Here is a 25,769-nt window from a genome sequence, read left to right as displayed (position 1 = left end):
ATCAGAGCATCACAGCACCACCTACCTGGTATCGAGAGACTGTGCAAGAATCTGCAGGCAGCTCACCACAGACTGAGCATCCTTACCTGAGGCCACAAAATACATTACAAGATTACGATAAGATTACAATGAGAGGAGACGGCATGCCAGTTACCCTGCAGTCTGCAAAGAAAAAGCCTTAATGCAGAGGTTCCCTTGTTTAATTCATTTCAGCTGAAAGCATTTTGTATGTGAGCCACCCAAGTATAATTTAACAATTTTCTAAATGTGTAATATTATTATGAACAAACAGGGCAAATAAAACACAGCTGTTTGTTTTACAGCATCACTTTGTTTACTTACGTTCAGCAATACTTTGGTTACTATTACTAAAAGATAAGCCATAATACTTTTTTTTTTTTTTCAAAAATGCACATGCTCATTTGAATACCCAATTATGGTATTAAAAAAAAAAAAAAAAGATGAGTTTGGATGTCCATACATACATTAGAACATACATTATGTCCATACATACATTAGAACACCACACCCCACCCCCAGGTCCTGATGCCACCCCCCAGATTAATGTATGAGTATGTATGAGTTGCAGGAAATGCTGACACCATATTAAATTAAGTTAGATTAAATTAAACTACATCCACTTTGTAGGGCATAATAACAGGCACAGACATAAAAGCTCCTGCCAAATGAAAGAACATAAACCAAAGCTAAGTAAATCAATAAATACCTAAACCAAAGCAGTCGCTATGGAAACAAAGAGATGTGATTTAATGTGAGATTCCTGTACGTGCCAGCCCTTACCAAAGAGAGAAATCCTGCATCTGGCCAGTGCTCCCAGTTTACAGAACAAACTTTGGAAAAAGAAGAAAGGAATAGCTGAAAGCAAAGATAATCGTGCCCAAAGCAAAGATAACTGTCACTGCACATCAGTTGTGCAATGACATAAAGGCAAAACGGTGTAAAATGCATCAAAAGTAAGAGAACAGATGTGCGGTCCACCAAAGGCCAGAACACGTGTATAAGTAAAGTCGTTACCTTGTAACCATCTCTTTCTCTTTACTAGAGGCGTGACCACTGTTGCTGAGGGGACACAGTGATCTGGACAGAAAGTAGAGGTGATGATTCTTAAAATACTGATCCACTAGAGGCAGAATCACCTGGGAGACAGAAAGAGAAAGACGCTGGTGTATAGAGGAGCACTGGGAACGTCAAGTGTATTTATATGCACTTAATAATCCGATAACTGCAGAAAGTGAGATTTTGTCAGGGATCCGATCAACACTTACACACGCATGAGTTATCAGATAATGTGGAAACTCAGAGTCTACATGAGTCAGGCGGTAATCGGATTTCTGCTTTGCAACCAGCCAATAAACTCACAGAAAATCATAGACGTGATGCAAAATGCAAACTTTAGGCCGTGGCTTTTTTTCAAAACATTGCGTCACTTTAGCTGAAATTATGAACGTACATGATCCAGAAGATGAAGAATATTTAAATCCTTCGTTTCGTCAAGCATGTAGTTGTGCCAGCGTCACTCCAAAAGTGTTTCACTGCATCGCGCGGCGATGCGGCTTGCTTATTTCCAGTACAGAGGTCTTTTTTCGCACATGCACAGAGAACTTTCATTGTACAGTGTAACTGCCTGTTCTGCTGTGCATATGACAATAAAACTCTTGAATCTTGAAATCCGAAAGAAATCAGAGTAAGAGTTTACATGCACATCTGATTGAATCTTTTAATCAGATTTCTTAAATGGATTTCCAGACATTCCGAAATCAGAGTGTTCTGTTCACATGACCATTTGAAGATAATCAGATAAGTGCATAAATCTGCTTATGATCGGATTACAGGCAGGTAACCGCGCTCCTTGTCATTTTGGACAGCCGAGTATTTGCATAATAATATTAACAAAATATAAAATCTGCGAAATAACACGAGGCACATCTGTCGCACAGTGTGTTCTACAATTACTAGCCCATTCAGACTGGCTCTCAAAGTTTTTAGTGCAAGATCAATAAACAAATAGAATTTTCCATAGTTACTGCTAACCTTTGCCAAGGGTGCCAGAACACACTGCGCCTTGTGCACCAACGAATCTGCAAGTGTTAAAGCTTTGAACTAACCTTGATGAAAAAATAGATCTGTTGTTCATGAGGCACCTTATCTGTCTTTCCCATTTGCCCTCGAGCCTGCACAACCTCTGCAGAGGATACACACCACACACAGAAACACACACATAATTTGGGAAACCACTGATGTGTAACTTTGCTCAGTTTCTGTCTGCCACTGGCAATCCAGCAGAATTGGCATCTGTTTAGATTTAATGCTTCTGTGTCAAGAAAGAGTAAAATGTATGAATTTTAAATTCACGTTCCACAAACGTTGCTCTCACAGCTGGAGTCTGTGGATCATTACTGTGGTAATAACATGACGTGGTGTGCAGTAATGTCACAGGTAGGGGGTAATTCAACATTCAGTGCCTGCCTTTTCATAAAATCTGAGTTAAAACACTAAATATAAGGTATTAAATAAATAAATAAATAAACAGAAAAAAGTGTTTTTGTACTATCACCTCATTTTCAATATTATGTGATGTAATGTCTTTGGAAAACCCTGGGGGGGGCATTTTAAAGGTACAGGTCAATGAAACAATCTTCCCTAGCCACATTGATGTATGACGTTTGCTTGTTTGGTTTTGCACTGCAGATACAAGGCTAACGCAGCTAAAAAGTACCAGAACCATTTCATACCCAGCTCCAGCATTTGGTCCTGCGCCTGCTCAGTGAAGGAAACAGCCCGCTGGAGCAGACAGTAGGCAAAGCGGCCGGCGACGGCAGGAGAATCCGCGTCTGCAGGCGCCCGTTCCCTTCAAAAAACAGTATAAAGGTCTCTTACACTTTCTTTGACCTCCAACAACACACATTATTGTTACAAGCACATACTGGAAATATTCTGCCTAGTTTAATTGCCTGGTTTTAAAATATAGTTTAATACCTGAATGTTTAAGTGCGGATGAGCACTGACATCATAACAGGGGAATGCAATGTTTGTCTTTTATAAGTCGTACTTTTTTGCAAAGAATCCTTTTCTGTTTAATGTGGTAAGTCAGTGCAAATTGACAAAAACCTGTGTTTTATATATTTATATATTTATATATTATAAGCCTTTTGAAAAGCTAGGTGCACATAAATAATCCCCTTAGAATTATGAGGTTCTAAGTGCGTTCTGAGCAGTTTGAAGATATCGAGCTTCAAAGCTTTTGCATTCCAGTAAGCAAAACTGATATGTGGAACACGTCCGTCTGTGTCATAGATAAAAATGACCAACACCCTAAATTTACTCTAAACATGCAAAAAAAAGAAGTTTTTCTAGGAACAGGTACAATGCAGACAGAACCGTCTAGCACATAGAACTCACTTTCTGCTTGAAACGTAAGTTTCTATATGGCTAAACACGAAAAGAAGCAATGATTTTCGAGGATCACCAACAGTTTGTCCATTATTTGCTTTAAAACATCAAGTGAGTGCTGCAGCCGAACGTCTACGTGATCAGAAAGTGAAATTTAAGGCATTCTAGGATCATTTTTATGATGCTTATTTGTATTTATTTATTTATTTATGACATTTATTTCTTGCTTTAGGACAAATCATCTTTTTCTTAGTCAAAAGAGCATCTACTGATAGATTAAGTGCAAAGGTCAGTGCTAAATATTTTGTCCAGCGCAGAGGTCAATTATACTAGGGACCATGAGTTTAAGTTTCCTTTAGGTTAGACAGGAACCAGCTACTGTAACAAACTCTCCCAGCAAGTAAGTGTAGCAGGTCAGTATAAAGGCTGAATAAGCTTTTGTCTCATATCAATGCTCCAAAATGTCCTGGATGAATATATGAAACTAATGTTTATGTTGTAATTAGGGGGCAGTCGTGGGCTGGAGGTTAGGGATCTGGCCCTATGACCAGAAGGTTGCCGGTTCGATCCCCAGTGTCGACAGTCCATGACTGAGGTGTCCTTGAGCAAGACACCTAACCCCCAACTGCTCCCTGGGCGCTGTGGATAGGGCTGCCCACCGCTCCGGGCAAGTGTGCTCACTGCCCCCTGGTGTGTGTGTTCACTGGTGTGTATGTGGTGTTTCACTTCACGGATGGGTTAAATGCAGAGGTGGAATTTCAGGAAGTATCACTTACTAATTAAGACCACGTCGATTTAAATGTTCACTATTTAATGACCCTTAAGGCTTAACATTTATAAAGTCTAAGACAATAAGACTTCTTAAAGAACTGCCAGAAGATAGGCAACACATTTTAATGCTTCATAAAGTTTTCTAAACAATTCCTGTAGTCACTGAGCAGAATGGAGACATGAAAGAAGCAGAACCTGATTGGTCCTCCTGTGTGTGTTCAACGTGCTTACTTTCTCACAGATAGAACCTTATAGAACTAAGTTAGAGTTTGACTTTGGAGACAGAAAATGTCCTAATAATTCCAAGGGGATCTGAGGTGATTCATTTAACTGCATAAACTGAATTTACTTGATTTGCAGCATTAAGAGCACTTTATACTTTATAACAAGTATTGAATTGGGACCTACTCTGCCATATTAAAAAGGTATATCTCAATTATACAATGGCTCAAGTCCATCGCAGGCTTGACATGAGCTTTATTACCCTCACCTCCACACAGTGTATCCATTGATATGGAAGAACTTCAGCACATCCTGAGCTCGCTCTCGGACTCTATTCTTTTCTCTGGCACTCAGAGACTCATAGGGCACCAGAAGTGGGTGGCTGCCCCCTCCTGGACACAGACATTTACTACAGCATCAACATCATGTACAAACCCCATTCTACTCATGTGGTCCACTCGTCTTATAGGTCAACCATTAGTTGTTGCCCTCTACACGGTAGAGTGTGTTGGGCTGGTATAACCATATCAGACACATCAGCAGTCTTGCTGGAGTTTTTATACACGCCAGTGTCAATGCTGGGTGGAGAGTGGACCATCACCCCAAAAAAGTGAGTCACTGTAGGTAACAGAAACCTTTAGCCTGCAGCTCCTGCTTCTTCCTCTTGGCCCAGATGTTGTGATAGTTCTCTGCTAGCTGCTCTGCCATGGCCTGTAATACATCATATAACAAGAGACTGAGAGTGAGTTTTCTTATTATCTCTCAATATTCAATACAATACCCAATAGATCATCATAACAAAGCAGTCTGTGGTCTATGTGCTGCATATGTGTGCTGTGGCGAACAGACTTACATACTGGTCCCAGGTCAATGTGATGCAGCTGGTGTCTACAGGTTTGGGGCTGAACATGGAGGTTCCCTCAAATGAGAGCTTCGAGAAGAGACATGAGTCCATTTATGCTGCATTTTAATAAGCTCAGTTTGTCGTTACAGAGGCTTTTCAGGCCACATGAAATCTACCTCATGTACGTCTTGGATGGTGTTTCCTATTGATTTGTAGCTTTAGTAATTTAGAGGTTATCTGGCTAACTGACAAGACCTTCTTTGTAAAACTGTCCATCAGGACAACATGGAAACACAAATACACATAAAGATTTACTCAATTTAAGATCACTGGGCCTCATTCACCAACCATTTGGATGTCTTCTTAAAACCTACTTCCGCAGTTTTCATAAAGATTCTGACATTCACCAACGCTCTCTTATCTATTTTAACAAAAAGCTTAAACAAATTCTACTCACGAGCACAAAGGTGCGAACAGTTCTGATGTTTAAGAACATGTCATAAATCTAATGCAGACTTTTTGTAGGACCTTTTTCGAGAACAAATTTAAGAAAAAACTCAGGATGATGAGGCCCATTATGATTTTTCCTATTATTATTTAAATCACTTTCTCATTAACAACCTTTATGTTTATTTTTTGGGACTGTCTGTTACCTGCCCCGACTGTGAGATCCTCCTAGCTGGGTTATGAAGGCCCCTCGCCTCCCCTTCCTTTGTCCTCTCGATGTTCCAGCCCAAGACCAGCATGCTTTTCACAGTCTCTTTGATGACTCCTCGGTAGCTTTCTTTATCCTGAAGCAGAGCCCAGCCACAAGGAAAGATATTCAGCAGAACAGAAACACCAGACTCAACTGTAAGATTTGTAGAATAATCTTTTAAGGAATTGTGCTCCGAGTTTGTGTTTAATGCCGCATGTTTTTAATGTTCCATACTCTCTCAGATAAGGCTCTGTAGGGCTTCAGGAGTGGGTGGACTTTAGAGCTTTCACACATCTGCTCTCCGTGGACCCAACCATTAGCAAACTGGAAGCAAACATACAGTATTCAAGATATGCAGTTAACAAATAGGAACAAAGCACAATATGCAACATTCAGTGAAATAAATTGTGTATAATATGCAAATAAAGAGTAGTACCAAAAGACAATCTGTAAAACAATCATTTACATTTACATTTATGCCATTTGGCAGACGCTCTTATCCAGAGCGACTTACAATTGGATTATTTTTACACAGGTAGGCGAAGGCGGTGTTAGGGGTCTTGCCCAAGGACCCTTATTGGTATAGTGTAGGGTGTTTGCCAAGGTGGGGATTGAACCCCAGTCTAGAGCGTAGAAGGCGAACGATCAATGAAAATGGGTTCAGTAGTCACTGCGTGTAGCTTTAAAGGTAATGTCCAAATTTCTTACCTTCTCCAGTGACCATTTCTCATGAGTGTGTTCTGCATACTTATTCACCACATACTCCAATGCCTCAGGCACGGTCACACTGGAAATGGTCAGGAGAATTACACTGACAAAACCACACTGCTAATTAGACATTTCTCATAGATGAACTAGTTCCTAAATAAAGATTTGCTGTCTAAATGTCATATTTATTTATTTATTAAGTCTTTTTCTTTAATGAAAAGTGTGCACAGTCTTATTTTGCAGAAAGTCAAAACATCCTTGTGTTCTTGTCATAGTTTGACATTAAAAAATGTAATTCTTAACTTTAATCATTTAACGAATTATCTGTATTAATTGTATTAAAATTATAACGTAAAAAAAATGTATGTGTAGCAAAGCAATAACTCCTTGTGCTCTTACTTGGCAGTGTCCAGAGGCTGAGGGCAGAAACGCCCCTCTGAGTCCAGTGAGGAGTTTCTCTCCAGCCCACCACTACACCTGGGGTCAGCGTGGTCAGGAGGAATGGCCCTGGCCACAGCACTGAGGCAGCCTAAAGTCAGCTTGAACAGCTCTGCTTCGTAAGACTTGAAAAGACAGTAAATCAAAACTTTACTAAGCGTGCAATTTCGTAAGACATTTGATATTTTGGCCTCCTCAATTCTTCATTGGTCTGAGCACAGGATTACTGTTGACCTGATATTTGACAGTGGACCATTTTTAATGCAGCAGTGACACCAACATTGTAGCAATAGTGGCTCTGTGGTCAGAAACTGACCATAGTTGAAGCATTAAAGGATGGCTTGCAAGGTGGAACTACAAGATCTATAAAACAAGTTTACTGTTTATAAACAAGTCTACTCTCACTCACACAAGTCACCCTCACTTGAACCCACCTTTTTGGTTAGAGCTCGAAATACACCCCAAAAGAGATTTCTGCTAAGCCGTAGCTCCACATCCGAGGCAGAGCCAAAGCTGCCCTGAACACCGGTCATACAGTAATACTTCCAGCTCTGCTCATAATGATCGGTCAGTAGCTGTAACAGTGAGCATCACAGGCATTAGGAAAACAAGATATGGAAGGTTCAATGGATCAATTCATATTCAATTGTCTTTTCAGTCAGAGGGAAATATCTTAAACAAATAATCTTAAATCTTAAAAATCTTAGATCTAAAAAAAAAAAAACCTTAAGTGGCATCTTGGTGTTCTCTGTCAGCTGGGGTACATCAAGCACAAGATTCCGCAGTAGAGGTTGTAACAGGGAGGGCTTCAGTTTGCTGTGGCAAAATATCAATGCATGAACTAATAAAGACATGGTCAAACAGTGCCCCCCCCCCCATTTAGTCGCATCCAATTCCACCCACTAGCTAGGATTCATGCAGGCAAAAGCCAACACAAGCTCTGTCCGAGATCTGTAAAGCCAGCTGCCGCATCTTTTCAAACTACCGCACACTCAACCTCAATGGACAGCCCATCACACTTGGATGAAAGCCAAACGGTTCCGTTAAATCAATTAACAGACTCCTGCGCTGACTAGCATCACGCTGAGTGATACGCTGAGTGATGGAAGCCACCCTACCCACCCAGAGAGAGCAAAGCCAGTTGTGCTCTTTGGACTCTCAGCTACGGGTGGCTGTAGTAGATGCAAAAAAATTGGTATAAAAACGGTATAATGGCAAAAAGAAGATAAAAGTCCAAACAACAAAACACAAGTTTCAAAAGCTAGATATTCTGAACAGTCCAAAAGAGACAGAACAGAGTAATATGGTCTAAAACTGTAATAAAAGTCAAGGCTTAATGTAACAAGAGTAATACAGAAACACTCAGAACTGTAAGTTACCAAAAAGATTAGCAAAAATTATCTGAACACACTGTATACACAAGCCACCCGTGCAATAGCATTAAAAAGCACAAATAAGCCAAGATAAGCATAGAAAAATGTTTCTCTCCCTCATGCAGATGCATTTGAAGGAGTATCACGCAAAAGGTGGAAGGATTGTACAGAACATAGGCGGCAACATTTGAAGTAGAGTTAATATTAAACATTCTCTTGATTTAATAAGCTTTTTTAAGCAACAAACAGTGGCTGGTTTTGCACAGAATTTTCTCAACATTTAAAAACCAGGTGTAAATACACTATATTGCCAAAAGTCACTCACCCATCCGAATCATTGAATTCAGGTGTTCCAATTGCTTCCATGGCCACAGGTTTATAAAACCAAGCCCCTAGGCCTCCAAACTGCTTCTACAAACATTTGTGAAAGAATGGGTTGCTCTCAGGAGCTCAGTGAATTCCAGCATGGTACCGTGATAGGATGCCACGTGTGCAAGAAGTCCAGTAGTGAAATTTCCTCACTACTAAATATTCCACAGTCAACTGTCAGTGGTATTATAACAAAGTGGAAGCAATTGGGAATGACAGCAACTCAGCCACGAAGTGGTCGGCCGCGTAAAATGACAAAGCGGGGTCAGCGGATGGTGAGCCCCATAGTGTGCAGAGGTCACCAACTTTCTGCAGAGTCAATCACTACAGACTTCCAAACTTCATGTGGCCTTCAGATTAGCTCAAGAACAATGTACAGAGCTTCATGGAATGAGTTTCCATGGCCGAGCAGCTGCATCCAAGCCTTGCATCACCAAGCGCAATGCAAAGCGTCGAATGCAGTGGTGTAAAGTGCCGCCACTGGACTCTAGAGCAGTGGAGACGTGTTCTCTGGAGTAATGAATCACACTTCTCCGTCTAGCAATCTGATGGACGAGTCTGGGTTTGGCAGTTACCAGGAGAATGCTACTGTCTTACTGCATTGTGCCAAGTGTAAAGTTTGGAGGGGGGTTTATGGGGTTGCTTTTCAGGAGTTGGGCTCGGCCTCTTAGTTCCAGTGAAAGGAACTCTTATTGCTTCAGTAGACCAAGAGACTTTGGACAATTTCATGCTCCCAACTTTGTGGGAACAGTTTGGGGACGTCCCCTTCCTGCACAAAGCAGTGCACAAAAGTGCACAAAGCAAGGTCCATAAAGACATGGATGAGCGAGTTTGGTGTGGAAGAACTTGATTGACCTGCATAAAGTCCTGACCTCAATCCGGGATGAATTATGGGATGGGATGAATTAGAGTGGAGACTGCAAGCCAGGCCTTCTCGTCCAACATCAGTGTCTGACCTCACAAATGTGCTTCTGGAAGAATGGTCAAAAATTCCCATGAACACATTCCTAAACCTTGTGAAAAACCTTCCCAGAAAAGTTGAAGCTGTTATAGCTGCAAAGGGTGGGCCGACATCATATTAAAGCCTAGGACTAAGATTAGGATCACACTCGATTTCATATGTATGCGAAGGCAGACAAGCGAATATGTCTGGAAATATAGTGTATGTGTCAGTATCTCAAAAGCATGTTTGGAGCCTTCATTTTACAGTGGCAGTATAGCGGCTAGACAGAGAGACAAGCCTCAAACATATGATGAAAGATTATCTGCCAACAGAACAACATTTTATGTGATAGAAACACAGCTCAGCACAACAGCACACCTCAACAGTACTCACCCGCACACAGACAGCAAGCAATCCTGGATGGAGTCCCTCTGGGCCTTGGTAAGGCTGCAGGTCTTGGAGAAGCTATAGAGTGCCTGTAGGAGAGCGTCCACTGTAGCCAGCTGGACAGGAGATGGGTCACAAAGCAAGGAGGAGTATTTACTCAGCAACGGGAGTACAGCCACACACACGTAACGGTTCAGGGCTAGGGCCATGTCTGTACCCCCCAGACCAGTCTTCAGAGAGATAGAAAATCAGAAATTAAGTCATTAAGTAATCTCAAATTGACTTGCTTGTTACGTTGTATGAAACATAAATATCTGAGCTGTAGATGAAAACAAAGATTCTCTCACAGTATCCATAGTAACAGCGGCTTGCAGGTCAGGGAGGAAGCCTCTCTTGAGTAAACGAAGCAGGAACTCCTGGTCCTGGACTCCGTAGACCCGGTCCAGAAACAGCACCATGGCTGCCTTATGATCTGGACAGAAAAGCCTGGACATGTCCGGCTCCATAATTGAACCCTCTGAAACAAATGAGAAAACTGTAACATTTTATAACATTTTAGTCACAATCACTTCTATATACAGTATCTCACAAAAGTGAGTACTCCCCTCACATTTCTGCAAATATTTTATTATCCTTTCATGGGACGACACTATAGAAATGAAACTTGGATATAACTTAAAGTAGTCAGTGTACAGCTTGTGTAGCAGTACAGATTTATTATCATCTGACAATTACTCAACACACTTAACGTGTAAATAGCTGGCAACAGAAGTGAGTACACCTCACCATGAACGTGTCCAAATTGTGCCCAATTGTGTCATTGTCCCTCCCTGGTGTCATGTGACTGGTCAGAGTTACAAGGTTCCAGGTGTGAATGGGGAGCAGGGCTGTTAAATTTAGTGTTTTGGGTGCAATTCGCTCATACTGGCCACTGGATGTTCAACATGGCACCTCATGGCAAAGAAGTCTCTGAGGATGTGAGAAACAGAATTGTTGCTCTGCACAAAGATGGCCTAGGCTATAAGAAGATTGCTAACAGCCTGAAACTGAACTATAGCATGGTGGCCAAGGTCATACAGCGGTTTTCCACGACAAGGTTCCACTCAGAACAGGCCTCACCAGTGTCGACCAAAGAAGCTGAGTCCACATGTTCAGTGTCATATCCAGAGGTGGGCTTAAATAAATAGACACATGAGTGCTGCCAGCATTGCTGCAGAGGTTGAAGAAATGGGAGGTCAGCCTGTCAGTGCTCAGACCACATGCAGCACAATGCATCAACTTGGTCTGAGGCTTCCAGAAGGAAGCCTCTTCTGAAGCTGCCGCAAAAGAAAGCTTGCAAACAGTTTGCTGAAGACAAGCAGTCCAAGAACATGGATTACTGGAACCATGTTCTGTGGTGTGACAAGACCAAGATAAACTTGTTTGGGTCAGATGGTGTCCAGCATGTATAGTGACGCCTTGGTGAGGAGCACCAAAACAACTGTCTCTTGCCTACAGTCAAGCAGGGTGGTGGTAGCATTATGGTCTGGAGCTGCACAAGTGCTGCCGGCAATGAGGAGCTGCGGTTCATTGAGGGGAAACATGAATTCCAACACGTACTGTGACATTTTGAAGCAGAGCATGATCCCCTCTCTTCGAAAACTTAATTATTCTTGGCAATTATATATTAAACTAATAAAACCAAACCAAAATTTTGGACCAAAAATATTTTAGTTCTTTGACAAAAAATGATGTGGAGTGCATAAATGTTTGTACCTGTGTCCAGAAATGGGAGAGAGAAAGGGATGCTGATGACCCCCTCAAGGTCCTTCATGGGGATCAGAGACCTTAGGATCTCTCTGATACGAACAGCCTCACCCTTACCAGCATCTATCAACTAAACACAAACATACTGTACATACACACATTACAAATACTGCACAATGATTACAGTGCTCTAATGAGAGATAAAGGAAAGTGAACCAAAGTCACTTGCCATGTTAGAGAACACAGAAATTTGCTGGAGCTCTAATAATCAGATTACAAGTTGATTCCAGCCATGCAATTATTTTCACATTACAAGATTATGACCAAAATGGATCCCCATTTGCGTTTTAGTGAACTACTAAGTATGTCCATTTTCCATTTTTCTCTTAGAGTCTGAGTAGTAAAACAGAATTCCAGAGTGATTTTGAGAGCACTATAACCTCTCACAATGTTCTTGTATCATACAGATCATTACATTAGCTGAATATATACCAAAGTGCAATGTAAGTCTCTGAGGACAGAGATTAATGGTGGCTGTGACAGGTGAATACTGAGGCAGGTTGATGATGAATTAATTTATGAATTTGTGCATTTTTATCACTACTTAGTAAATAGTTCACACCTCTATAGCACAGCTCTAATGAAGGAGTGGAGATGCATCTCATTCACAGTCAGTGTGTCATTGTACCAGACCCTTACATGCATTTCTGGGGCACAGCGGCCCAGCAGGTCTATGAGAGCAGAGTAGAAGGTCATTATAGCGTGCCCCATGTGGATGAAGTCATCATCCTCATCATCAATAGTATCACTGAGTGTGAAAAACCGGGGAGAAAGTAGTATAAGTAAAATCAATGTATTGGAAACAGACAGAGAAACAGATAGAAAGGCAGATAGAGACAGAGGAAGAGAGAGAAAAACAGTAACTAACAGTGTGCTACTAGACTGGTATGCTTTGGAAGAACCATCTCTGCTCTGGTCTTCGGAGATCTTGATGGCTTCATCTATGGTTGCTAAGAGACCGTCTCCCCCCTCCCCTCGCAGGGCGGGTCCAAAGCACTCAGGCCTACGAATCAGGAGCCTCACCACCACATAAGCATTCTCCTCTACACTTTCACCTACACAATGAAAACATGACAATCAACAATCAGTGGAAATCATTAATTCATTTATTTTAGCTCTATTGGCCTTTTGTTTATTATTTCAGTGTAATTACATCACATATATTAACTAGATATGCATTTCCTGAAATGCCAGTGCTTGCACGGCACAGATAGATAGATAGATAGATAGATAGATAGATAGATAGATAGATAGATAGATAGATAGATAGATAGATAGACGGACAGACGGACCGACAGACAGACAGACAAATAGACAGACAGAGAGGTAGACAGATAGACAGACAGACAGACAGACAGACAGATAGACAGATAGATAGATAGATAGATAGATAGATAGATAGATAGATAGATAGATAGATAGATAGACGGACCAACAGACAGACAAATAGACAGACAGAGAGGTAGACAGATAGATAGATAGATAGATAGATAGATAGATAGATAGATAGATAGATAGATAGATAGATAGATAGATAGATAGATAGACGGACCAACAGACAGACAAATAGACAGACAGAGAGGTAGACAGATAGATGGACAGATAGATAGATAGATAGATAGATAGATAGATAGATAGATAGATAGATAGACAGACAGACAGACAGACAGACAGACAGACAGACAGACAGATAGATAGATAGATAGATAGATAGATAGATAGATAGATAGATAGATAGATAGATAGATAGATAGATAGATAGATAGACGGACCAACAGACAGACAAATAGACAGACAGGTAGACAGATAGATGGACAGATAGATAGATAGATAGATAGATAGATAGATAGATAGATAGACAGACAGACAGACAGACAGACAGACAGACAGACAGACAGACAGACAGATTGATTGATTCTACACTGAGATTTTATCACGTGTAATTTTAGCTCGCACCGTTACAGAAAACAGCAAAGCGCAGGAAGTCCAGGTATCTCTCTCCCTCGACGGGATTCCAGCCGATGTCAGGGTATCCTTTAGAGACCAGCAGAGAACAACTATGCAAACCACAGCCTGCCAAATACTGCACCACCTACAGTAATGCAGAGAGATAATGATTTTAGTCTGCCCAATATATGAACCACAGCACAATGAAAGAAAGAAAGAAAGAGAGAAAAAAGCTCAGTCTGCCAAAACAGCACAATCAGAGAAAGAAATGTCACATTACCATTCAAGTTTGAAATCTCTTGCCATATTAATGATATTTGTTATTTTACATACTTTACACAGAACACGACTGAGTAAAACATAAGACTCAATAAAGGGCAGCAGATCAGACCTTCTCCAGGTCTGATTCTGTAAGGGCCAGTGCCAGCTCATAGTTGTCCATCACAGAGGCTGCAGCTACGTCCAGGGGAGTACAGCCTCGCATGGAGGGAGATGCTGAAGAGACACACATAAACTTTAATTCATCAAAGTTGCGCACAGCCAAATCTCACTGCAAACCGACCAATGATATACCAGGTAGAGGGGGACTGACGGAGTGTGTACAAAAGACGGTCTAATTTCTGTAATTACATGTGCATATAATGAAATTATATCATAGGTGGAGCTAACAAAGTGACCAGTGAGTGAAAGTACAAGGCTGATGTTTCTGAAGGGAACAGTGAATGCGCATTTTTTGTTTTATGAATGAGTGTACTTACACGCACTCAATAATCCGGTCATAATCGGATTTCTCCACTTATCTGGTTATTCAAATGGTAACGTAAACAACTCGCTCCAATTCCTTAGATGTCAGTAAGGTCTAGAAATCTGATTAAGAAAACCGAAGGCTGGATTTTTAGCTCAGTAATCAGATTTCTCAGTGCACGTAAACTCTTACTCTGACTTCCTTTAGATTTCTCAGTCTGTGCATGTATGAAAACAGATGGTGGTACCAGAAATAAATAAGCCGCGTCGCCGCGAGATGCAGCGAAACACTTTTGGAGCGATGCTGGAACAAACAGCATGCTTAATTAATGAAGGAATTCAATTTTATTCATCTTCTATATGATGTATGTTCATATTTTGCAGTGAAGTGGCATATTTAAAAAAAAGCCTCGACATGAAGTTTGAATTTTACACTACGTTTACATCATGTCTTCCTCTGCGAGTCTATTGGCTGGTTGCAAAGCCGGAATCGGAGTACTGTCTGACCCGTGTAGATCTGGAGTTTTCCCGTTATCTGATTACTCCAGGGCATGTAAACGTATTGATCGGATTAATGACAAAATCTGATTTTCTTCAGTTAGCAGATTGCTAAGTGCATGTAAGCGCACTCAATGTCCAGCTGAAGCATACATAAGGTCATTAAAGGTCATCAAGTACTGTCAATATATTAGCAGAAATCTCTTGGCAGCTGCTCTGTAACCTTGATACTAAAAGACCTCTGTTAACAACGTAAGCTCATATAAGCCGTAGACAAGGCTGCATTGATGCTCATGAACACAAATCAGTAGAGTGAGTTCATTTAACATGAGCTAACACACCAAGTCCAACACTGCTGTGGTCCAGGAGGTAGCTGAGGTGATCAAACATGGCCTTCTGGTTATGTCGGCTGATTCGACAGAAATAGCACAGGAAGCGGCAGCAGTGGGCCACCATCTTTGGAAACATGATTTCCTTAGGAAGGAAAGAAAAATATTTTCGTTTTATCAAGATGAACAAACGCCACTCACAATAACATTAAAACAAGCCTATTGTAAGAACAGCTGCAGATCACCTTCTTGATGAATAACGATCAACCAGTTGACAACTTGACAGCATTATCAATAGAAATCCAGAGGTGGACGAAGCACAGAAACCATGAACTTGAGTTAAAGTAGAGACACCCAAGGTAAGATATCACTCCAGTAAAAGTAGAAGTTCCTCCCTTTAGACCTAAAAGTACTAAAGTATTTGCCTTCAAATGTACCTAAGTATCAAAAGTAAAAGTACTCAAAGATTAATTATGGCTCTAATGTCCTGTTATGACAGGACTGTCTAACAGGACGCTCTGCTCTGAATTTAAATTTGCTCTAAGTTTAAATTTAACAAAAAACTTGCTTTAAACACAAGTTCACAAATGAGTTTTTTCTTACTATATTGCATCTGTAGGTCTGTTTCTAAACATAAACTAGACAAAATGAAGTTACTATAAAATGAAAGTGTTCTATAAATTCAGAAAAAAGATGCGTCAGTCACGTCTGCATATGTGGACATATTTCTATATTGTGGTCTATTTAAACAATGTTTGGGTCGAGTCAAGAGTTTCTTCCATCATTTCCGTAGGAAACTTTTATGCTTTTGCGCCGTCATTGAACTGTAGGTTTGCTCTGGGTCGGTATTGTTGCTTCACACTTCTTTCGTTTTCATACACACACATAAGCCAAAAGGAACAACAGATTTCACATAATGTAACGGAGTAAAAAGTCAGATATCTGACTTTGAAATTTAGTGGAGCGAAAGTAAAAAGTCGCCCAAAATGGAAAAACTTTAGTAAAGTACAGATACATGAAAAAACTTAAGTACAGTACGTAATTGCACTTAGTTACTGTCCACCACTGTAGAAAGGCAGTTACCTTGGACTCTCTAGCACCAAGAACATTGACCATCACCTCCATGACCGTCTCATGCATTCCCAGTGCTCTCATCAAGTTCGGGTGCTGGTAGAACACTTTATTTTTCATGATGTCACTGCAAAGGACAGAACATGAACCTTGAATTCAGAAGCAGAGCGAAGATGACTGTAAAATCTTATGTTACACATATAATGGTATCAGTGTTGGGAAGTAACAAGACATATAATGGCATTGTCATGACAATGCCCCTCCCTGTCCTGTCCATGTGCTAGTCTTGTGTTTACTTCCCAGTCCTGTCCATGTGCTTCTTTGTTTTGATTTTTAGTCCGGCCCCTTGTTTTGTGACACCGCCCCTGATTGTTCCCACCTGTGTTTCCGCCTGTCCCTCGTTAATCCTTGTATTTAAGCCCTGTGTTTTCCTGAGTTTCTCGTTGGTCTTTGTTTGTATGTTTGATTGTGCTGGATATATTGTTTGTAGTGTTTGATTCTTGTTTGAGGTTCTGTGTTTCTGTTTGTCATGTCTGATGCGCATTCTCTCCGTGTTGGCTGTTTGAACCTGGACCATTTCGACTATGACCCTGGATTTGCCCAAAATAAATCTCGCTTATCTCAGCATATGTGTCCGCCTCCTCGCTCCTCGTTACAGGCATTATGTAATCAGAATACCAAAACAGGTAACTGTATTCTGTTGCAGTTACAGAAAAAGACAGTAATTACAGGGACACATACAGAGGCAGGATTCCATTCAAACCACGTACATTTAAACTTGCTGCCTTTTGTCGAATTTCGCTGCTTAAATGATAAATACGTTGCACAAATCGTGTAGAGTTCAATTGTTTTTAACCCTTTAAATGACCAGGGCTCAACAGCAGGCCCAAAGTTTCATTACACACTTCTAAAACCTAAGAACAGTTCAACCAGTTTGCACTGAAGTCCCTATAGTCCTTGAATACCAAGTCCTAGTATGCAATAAGCCTGGGTTAATTAAGGGGTTCATCTGGAGAAGAAGCAGAAGGAGCAGTGGAGGGTCCTGCTGTCAGGAGAGATCAGAATCCGACCCACAACCAGCAGTTCTGTTTTTTATTCAGCCAATCTATATCATTTTAGCAAGTATTTTATTTACATTGTTAGAACTGAGATCTGCTGCATTTTCCTGAAGATATCCGAGTTACGCTTTTGTTTTTGGAAAATTTCTCCACATACCCAAGTCCTCCAATCATGAGTTCCTCTTCCTCTCTGCCCATTCTGGTCCTGAGCAGTGAGCGGATGCGTCCCAGCGCCTCCTGCAGACCCAGTGTGTCTTCCACCGAGCTCTGGCTGATGCAGTAAGCTTTACGAAGAGGGGCAGACATCTGGCCAGACAGTCCAGCATACTGCCACTGGAGCAGGCCAAAAGCAGCCTGAACCAGGCCTGGATGATCTAACGGCCCTTCCTGAGCCCAGCGCAGCATGGTGTCAGAGATAAGCTGCTGCAGAGAGACTGAGGGGAGGCAGAGTGAGAGGCAGAGAGACGAGAATAAGCACACAAGTGAGAAGAACACTAGCAATAAGAACAGAAGATAGGATGTAATGCAGAGAGAGAACGGAAAGGAGATGAGTGTGCAGTGCTGCAAGTCACACTACAATCATATCACACACACGCTGCAAAAACTAAAAATTGAAATGGCTCAAATTGCAGCACCAGAAGCAGTAAAACTCAAAATACTCTAGTTTTGTGATTTGAATTTCACACCAGATTTAGGCACAATGTCCTCTTCAACTACTCCAGACATCCTTCTCTTTAGACGGACCATTCTGTCCAGCAGACCTTTTAATCGATCCTGCTCATCTTTAGTAACGAAGTCTTCATCCATTTCAACTCCTGATAATTAAAACATTTATTAAGACATATAACTCACATCCTATATGATGGCTCTGTAGTCAGTATAGTCAGTCTGATATTGGTTACCACAATGGCTCCTCAGGTCTAGATGGAAGTCCCAGAGGAGATCTTGGATTTCCTCAGGACACGGACATTCCTGGTGCTCCTCTTGGAAATTTAGCAACGTGTTCATCTGGAAGAGAAGGACATGACTCCTCAGGACTTACTTCACAATAATTACCACAGGCTGGGCTTCATTTACCAAGCATCCCACAGTAAAAGATATGATCAGCAGTGCAATTGACTATATATTGCATGGATGGATGGATGGATAGGACTTTATTGAATCCGAAGGAAAAGTAGCAAGACATATAATTGGACATAAACTTCTATAGTACCATGAACATATACCATATACCATAAAGAATCGAAATAAAAATCATGTAAATTGGAAAAACTGAAGCTAGAACAGTACTCTGATAAAATTGCAAGATATTGGCGACTACATGAAAAATACAAAAAAAAACAATGAATATAACTTATGGTAGTTTCTTCACTGTAAAACAACTTAAAATGCCCTGGTAGTTCTCTTGATTCCTATGCGCTGCATGTGAGGAACATCTGATGATAGCTGAACATAATGTTGCCTCAGCAAATCTGGCACCGCTACTGTTACCCTCCTCGTCCTCTGATTTTTCAGTCATTACTTCTGACCTGTTCTTGAGGAGGAGAACGGAATTCCTTGGTCTTGCGGGCGGTGAGAGCAGCTGACATGTTGAGGGCCTCCATGACCTCATTGTATCGGAAGTGTTGATTGTCCTGGAGATGACCCACAAGGTCATCGGAGAATGCCACCACAGCCTCAACCCTGTGACGTATCTGACAGTCGCACAGGTACTGCAGCAGGTGGCACAGCTGAGGGAGCAAAAGAGAGAGAGATGGAATTAAAATAGCGAAATGACAGCAGAGGAAAGAGTGTTTGATCCAAAATGACCAGTGAACTTTCAGGCGTTTGCTGATGTTTTGTAGAAAATCTGGATAAAATTTTGCCTTACAATACCCTGCATGTACCTCTCTGTCAAAAATCAATTTTAAAAATGATGTTTTAAGCCAAAACTTAATGTAATAATGTCTGAAGCATCAAGCAGTGTATTTGAAACTTCTCATGTTTTTCGTACTTGTAACGTAGCTTTTGAAGGCCTTAATCACTTCAGACAAGTTGCATTTCAGAGTATATTTCAAATCAAAGCACTCAGAATGGCTCTGTTTACATATTATAAACAGCTCATTTTAGCACTAAGCAGAAATATCAGATTGGCTTTGGTTTGGCTGATATTTGAGGTTTAATAACAATATATGTAGTATTGGAAAAGAAAAGGTGGTACTGTGTTATTTATAGCTTTTATACTGTTACTATGTTTGTAGGAATTACTTTTATAGTTTTTTCAGTATATTTATTGCAAGTATAAACTCATTAATTCAAACTCAAACACCTGCCTCTAGTTTAACTGCTTCTGGAAGCTTCATTTGTAACTCCAGTAGAGGAACACTGGTCCTTCTCTCATGGCCCTCGTCTTCTGTCTTTCCATTAACCTCTCCATCTCCAGCCCCCAGTCTTCCTATAAAGTTTTCTCTCATATAGGCAGAAGGCAAGATGAGGAAAAGCACACGCCGCAGGTCTGAGCCCTGAAACACGCCCATGAGAAGCAGTGTGTAGAGCAGCTGGAGGAGAGGAACCAGCAGTAGCTCTACACTGCCTCCCACAGGGTCTCTCACACACTGCCCCACTGTGTACACCGCCTCCTCCAGCATCACTGTGGTAACAGCCTTCAGGACATCCAATGGGAACTCAGGACTGTCCTGGCAAAAACCACCCTGGATGGTGTTGTTAACGTTAATGAAACAAGGTAAGGCAAAGCATGCTCTGGGTCGCAGCGAGGTGCTGATGTCACTCCCTGGGAGGCTGTGACGTTTCTCATTGCTTTCGAAGAGTGTAATGGTGCGTGTAACGTCGGTCATGGGCACAATGTACTCATAGGCGGTCGACTTTCTGGCGCTGGTGTGGGCACTGAGGTGGACATTGGTTAAAAGTGCATAGAAGCCCGCTCGCAGGGGTCCAGGCATTCTAGGACACCGCAAGGCAAAAAGGAGCTGTGATTGATCCACATGGCTGCACAGGGCATGGCTTACAGGTGTGTTCCCATGGGCACAGAGGGCAGAGTAAAGACGGAGGGTGTGTTCATGGAACTCAAGCAGGTGCTCCTGTTCGGAGAGCTCCAGAATGTCCATGCACCTGAGAGACAAAAAGACCGGTAAGAAATACTGCATTCAATTAAAATGAAAACCTTTATTTATATAAATAATACTATATTCACACATTGAAGGCAGCTCAAATTAATTTACATGAGATTAAAAAAGTGAATGAAGTGAAGTAAAAAAACATGCTAAGCCGGTTCCAAACCGATCAGGAATCAATTTCAACATAAATGACAGAACATCTCAAGTCCTCTGACCTGTCCTCCTCAGGGATGTGCAGGGTCATGACCTGAAGGCTTTCCTTGCACTGTGCTCTCCAGCCGTGCCTTTCCTCTAGTCGAACCAGCTCCACCTGTGGGCTGTGGTCAGGTAACCGGGTCCACCTTGCGCGCATCAGGCACTGCACGGTCATCCTTGGGGGACACTGAGGCCCTGCACTATTCTTCTCACTCCGAAACGCAGCAGCAGACAGCGGCAACACACCCTGAGGACAGAAAACTGGATCTCAGAACATCACCTGCTGGTGGTTGATTACTAGTCACAGCTGCGTGCATGTAGGTTTCATCAGTAACAAAAACAACTGGTGTGCAACTTTTACTATATTAATTTTACATGACATTTAGATTTAGCTTAAAGCTTGAAACATGTTTACTTTGATCCGTCCAAGTTCAAACTGGAAGACATCAGGAGTGGTGGCTTTGGCGAAAACAGCTGGGAACAGCTTGGTGCATGGTTCCACCTAGCGGGAGTAAAGAGCACAGCCTATCAAACCAGCTACATATGACAATAGGTCAAATATTGGCTATGTAATGCATCTGTGAAGGCAGGCAGCATGACAGTTCTCACACCTTGGGAGTAGGCCCATCAGCAGAACTGTAGCTTTGCCCCAATTTAAAAGGCTACATCAGTAAACAGATTATGTGTTAAATGCAATACTTAAGAAATAAGACAGCTTTCTGAAATATTGATTTAGTTACCCTGAAGTAGGTTCCCATCTCCTTTCCATTAGCAGTGAAGGTGAGAAGGCCAGTTGCTGTGTCAACCAGACAGCCAATCTCAAGCCCACTACTACTGCGGCTGTGAGAGAGACTACTGCCCTCTGCTGCACACACCATGTAACAGCAGCTGCATTTGACACTGCAGAGAACACAAAAGCGCACATTAAACCAACCCAAAATACTGTTATACAGAAGTACATACAGCCTGCTCCTCTTCCTGAGAAAGGTACACTATTATCACTGACCTCTGGAGAACTTTGCCCCACTCATCTCCAAGTGTTACCATCACGGTGCACACTCTCTCAAGGTCAAAGCTCTGCTCAGGAGGGCGAAAAGCTGAGGTTACCCATCCCACCCAGATGCAGCAAGGATCTTGGCCATGTAGAATTTTCAAAGAATAGTAGTACTGCATGAGTAGCAAGAAAGGGCAAGGAGAAAGACAAGAGAGAATCAAAGAAATGATCATGATCACAAACCTTATGATAATGGCAATATTCACAACACAAGGCTCATAATCAACTCATCATTAAAATGATGTCATCGCTAAACACGTAAACTGCTAACTAATGGTTTTAGTCTTTTACCTTGGCGTAGTCTAGGTGTAACCTCTTACCTTCGTGCAGTCAGCAAGGTGGTTACAGTCATCCTTCTCAATCGCCAGCACCTCCTCCAGTAGCCGGGCTGAAGAACTACTTGTGTTCAACTCTGGCTTCTTCTTCAAAAGAAAGCTGCAAAGGAAGAGACACTGAGTTAAACGTCAATCCTTGCAACACATTCCCAGATAAAATGAAGCTGTCCAGTTTCTGTTTAGTATTGTATGCTTTGTTAATTGAAGGTAAGTTGAAATGAATATTTGATATCCTTCTGGCACAAGTTTCCTGGCAAGTCTCATATACTGGCTATGGTTTACATATGGTTTGCATAGAGCTGGAGTCCCAGTCCAAGTGTGGGCTCCAATTTTTGTTTGTACTCCAGAAAAGAACACATTATTCACCTGAGTAATCATCAACTATGCCTTTTACTGACTGAGTCAAGTATGAAAATACGGAGGCACACAGTTCCTCTGAGGACAAAACTACAGGCTACGTTTTTCCACGGACTACAGCAAACTGACCGCTGTTTGCGTTTGGAAGGCTTCTCTTGGGTCTGATCCTTGTGGTTGTTCAGTTCATCTCTGCTTCCAGTGTACCTGTGGACCGACTTCATTAACACTTCAAAGTCTGAGTCCACGTCTCCTTCTTCTGGTTCTCTGAGGTGGCAGATCGCACCGCTGCTCGGAGGAAGAGAAGCCTCCACAGGTGTCGAGAACACCTGCGCGCACTCTACAGGCATGCTCAGACGACAGAACTCAACATCAGTCTTGGCACTGTCTGGTGACCTGTGGGTGACCTTCAGACCTGGTGGGCGATCTATTGTTCCATCAATGCGAGTTACCTGTGAATGCAAGAGACAGGTTTCATTATTAAAGGTTCATATTAATCGACTGATTTTGGCTTTGATGCTTTCTGGCATTTTAAGTTCTAGCACTACTCACTTGGTAAAATATGATAAGGGTAGACAAGATACCTGTAGGTAAGGATGATCCTCCAGTACAGGCACAAATAGAGGCTCTTTCCAGGTCATCCACAGAGGCAGGTCTCTTCTCATATTACAGCCAAAAGGTTGGTACCCTTCCTGGAGCCCACACACACGGAAGTATTTCAGAGTGTTTACCCGACGGCCTAAATTCAGCCGCCCCACCTGGTTCACACCCAAACTACACACAGGTAGGAAACCTTGGGTACAAAAGATCAAACAATCGACAAAAAGTCAAAGTACAATCCAAAACACAGTCTCACCACTACATAATAAATGTAATACATATATAATAAATGTATTTTATATATATGAATGAGAGTTTATATGGGGGCAGTCGTGGGCTGGAGGTTAGGGAACCAGCCCTGTGACCGGAGGGTTGCCAGCTCGAACCCCTGAGCCGACAGTATGTGACTGAAGTGCCCTTGAGCAAGGCACCTAACCCCCAACTGCTCCCCAGGCTCTGTGGATAGGGCTGCCCAATGCTCCAGACAAGTGTGCTCACTGCCCCTAGTGTGTGTCTTCACTAGTGTGTATGTGCTGTTGCACTGCATAGATGGCGAGGTGAAATTTCCCCATTATGGTACTAAAAAGGGTCCGTTAATCTTAATCTTAAAAGTAATTTACTGAAAAAATATATGGTGTATATATTTAAATGTAATATAAGATAGAAATATGTTTTAAAGCATCTTTAAATTTGTATTTTTTTCATTTGTATGCTTGGATTAGTAGTACTAGTACAGTTTATTACACTGCAGGATTCAAGTGTGGGCCTTTACATTGGTTACTATGTATTACCAATAAAACTCACCATCAGATACACTGAAGTCTTTGGCAGCAATCTCAGAGCCACAGCTGTTCAGCTGTAGCTCTCCATTTAGAGTGACCATCATGGTCTTCCGAGATAAATCCAGCAAACATCCAATCACATCCCCCTTCTTCCAGAGACGGCCTAATGGCATGGGACTGCCATGCCACCACTGAGCCTGCAGGGAGGATGAAAGACGGTCAGGCTAACAGGGACAGTGATGGAAATAAGGGGTGACAAGATAAACTCAACATGGTTTCATTGTAGATCTTTGCTACTGTGAATTAGGAAGGTGATTCCCAATGAAAATACCTTAGAGCCATCAAACACGAAGGCCTGGTTGTCTGACCCCAGCTCCACGTCCGGTTTACTTCCAGGCCGTGTCCATCCCACTCTCATCTCTCCATCAGTGACCACTTCAAATTCAAAATACCATTTTCCATCATGCATCGCAAAGGGGCGTTCCACACGGAAGATTCGAAATGTCTCCTCACTTGCAGCTTTCACTTCAGGACCTAAAAGTGCTACGATTAGAAAATGTTTCTAATTAGTAGCTTTTGGAAAATGACACACCAAAGACGTCTCAGAGCATTAATACATTTTTCACCTTTAACAGTATTTATTCATATTTTCTAATGTTTCTGATAATGACTTTCTAAGTTTATTTGGGGAATTTTTGGGAGATACTTTGATTTGAGGAAAACCTTGATTAATTTGATAGTGTTTTCCAGCCATGGTCTAAAGGCCCTCTGTACTGCACTGCACTGCACATTTTAGTGCTTTTCTTACTTTAACAGTGACATTTATATTTTACATTTATGGCATTTGGCTGACGACTTACAATTTGTTGATTTTACACAAGTAGGCGAAGGTAGTGTTAGGAATCTTGCCCAAGGACTCTTATTGGTATAGTGTAGGGTGCTGACCCAGGTGGGGGATTGAACCCTGGTCTACAGTGTAGAAGGCAGAGGTGTTAACCAATTCACTACACCAACCAGTTACCCACTACACTATACCAACAGTGCCACCTCAACTTGTGTATAACTTAACATAAAGTCATAAATGAACATTCAAATTCATTTTTAACTCACACTCACATTTAGCAGGTTAAAAACTGTCCACAAGGGAGCACTACTAGCACTTCAATAATTTGTGTGCCTCACTGAAATATAAGCAACCAACACAAATCCACATGATTTTAGACTGCCTCAATTTCATAGAAACCTGACCTGTAAAACACTTTATAGAAATACATAAACACAGAATATATTCAATGCTGCGACCTTTGCAATGTCCTTGACCTCCACATTGCAGAAGCCATACATTTATTGATTGTTTTTTTTGCCACCAAAACCCTGAGATCCCAGAATTCCATTTATTCATAGTTAACACAGTTATATTTTGGTGCAGCACTGCAGCAGTTAAGACTCACGCTGCTGGTGTTCTGGCGGCTCTACAGTGTAGCCAAGCCCAAGTAGAGTCCCCAAGGCATCTCTCGCATCCTCTCTACTGCAGTGCCTACTTTTCTCCTCTAGCAGAGAAAACGGCACAAGCTGGGGACTCCTCTTACTCTTAACATCCTGAAATACAAAAACAGAGTTCACATCAGTGCCATAAATACATAGCTTTACTATTCAACTGAACAAGGTCTACCTACGTACTGCCTATCTACCTCATAATCAATTAGGTGGCCCTAAAAAT

General features: G+C 41.7%; 1 protein-coding gene across 3 annotated transcripts in view; it reads right to left on the bottom strand.

Moving 5' to 3' along the window:
• Positions 1-25,769, bottom strand: part of ryr2b (ryanodine receptor 2b (cardiac)) — a 97,960-nt gene that overhangs the window by 48,240 nt on the left and 23,951 nt on the right. For 2 of the 3 annotated variants that reach the window (XR_005130812.1, XM_037541959.1), the window contains exons 25-62: positions 25,501-25,648; positions 24,381-24,592; positions 24,072-24,246; positions 23,252-23,460; positions 22,800-23,119; positions 22,299-22,413; positions 21,931-22,091; positions 21,665-21,824; positions 21,340-21,426; positions 20,945-21,171; positions 19,929-20,724; positions 19,146-19,346; positions 18,519-18,624; positions 18,303-18,431; positions 17,774-18,050; positions 16,571-16,685; positions 15,500-15,632; positions 14,308-14,411; positions 13,926-14,061; positions 12,838-13,024; positions 12,609-12,717; positions 11,919-12,039; positions 10,511-10,680; positions 10,170-10,393; positions 7,817-7,907; positions 7,526-7,666; positions 7,053-7,216; positions 6,654-6,732; positions 6,180-6,269; positions 5,902-6,039; positions 5,258-5,335; positions 5,040-5,115; positions 4,673-4,796; positions 2,754-2,869; positions 2,127-2,203; positions 1,036-1,157; positions 802-851; positions 26-86 (exon numbers count right to left, since the gene is read on the bottom strand). Coding sequence is in view for 2 of the 3 variants with exons in the window: in XM_037541959.1 (XP_037397856.1) it covers positions 26-86; positions 802-851; positions 1,036-1,157; positions 2,127-2,203; positions 2,754-2,869; positions 4,673-4,796; positions 5,040-5,115; positions 5,258-5,335; positions 5,902-6,039; positions 6,180-6,269; positions 6,654-6,732; positions 7,053-7,216; positions 7,526-7,666; positions 7,817-7,907; positions 10,170-10,393; positions 10,511-10,680; positions 11,919-12,039; positions 12,609-12,717; positions 12,838-13,024; positions 13,926-14,061; positions 14,308-14,411; positions 15,500-15,632; positions 16,571-16,685; positions 17,774-18,050; positions 18,303-18,431; positions 18,519-18,624; positions 19,146-19,346; positions 19,929-20,724; positions 20,945-21,171; positions 21,340-21,426; positions 21,665-21,824; positions 21,931-22,091; positions 22,299-22,413; positions 22,800-23,119; positions 23,252-23,460; positions 24,072-24,246; positions 24,381-24,592; positions 25,501-25,648 (6,029 nt within the window). In the remaining variant the exon portion in view is untranslated. The remainder of the gene's footprint in view (positions 1-25; positions 87-801; positions 852-1,035; positions 1,158-2,126; positions 2,204-2,753; positions 2,870-4,672; positions 4,797-5,039; positions 5,116-5,257; positions 5,336-5,901; positions 6,040-6,179; positions 6,270-6,653; positions 6,733-7,052; positions 7,217-7,525; positions 7,667-7,816; positions 7,908-10,169; positions 10,394-10,510; positions 10,681-11,918; positions 12,040-12,608; positions 12,718-12,837; positions 13,025-13,925; positions 14,062-14,307; positions 14,412-15,499; positions 15,633-16,570; positions 16,686-17,773; positions 18,051-18,302; positions 18,432-18,518; positions 18,625-19,145; positions 19,347-19,928; positions 20,725-20,944; positions 21,172-21,339; positions 21,427-21,664; positions 21,825-21,930; positions 22,092-22,298; positions 22,414-22,799; positions 23,120-23,251; positions 23,461-24,071; positions 24,247-24,380; positions 24,593-25,500; positions 25,649-25,769) is intronic. The other variant, XM_037541960.1, reaches the window with a different exon arrangement.

This window comes from Pygocentrus nattereri, chromosome 10 (genome assembly GCF_015220715.1).
Source record: "Pygocentrus nattereri isolate fPygNat1 chromosome 10, fPygNat1.pri, whole genome shotgun sequence".
NCBI lineage: Eukaryota > Metazoa > Chordata > Actinopteri > Characiformes > Serrasalmidae > Pygocentrus > Pygocentrus nattereri.
This window is presented reverse-complemented; position numbering and strand designations above follow the sequence as displayed.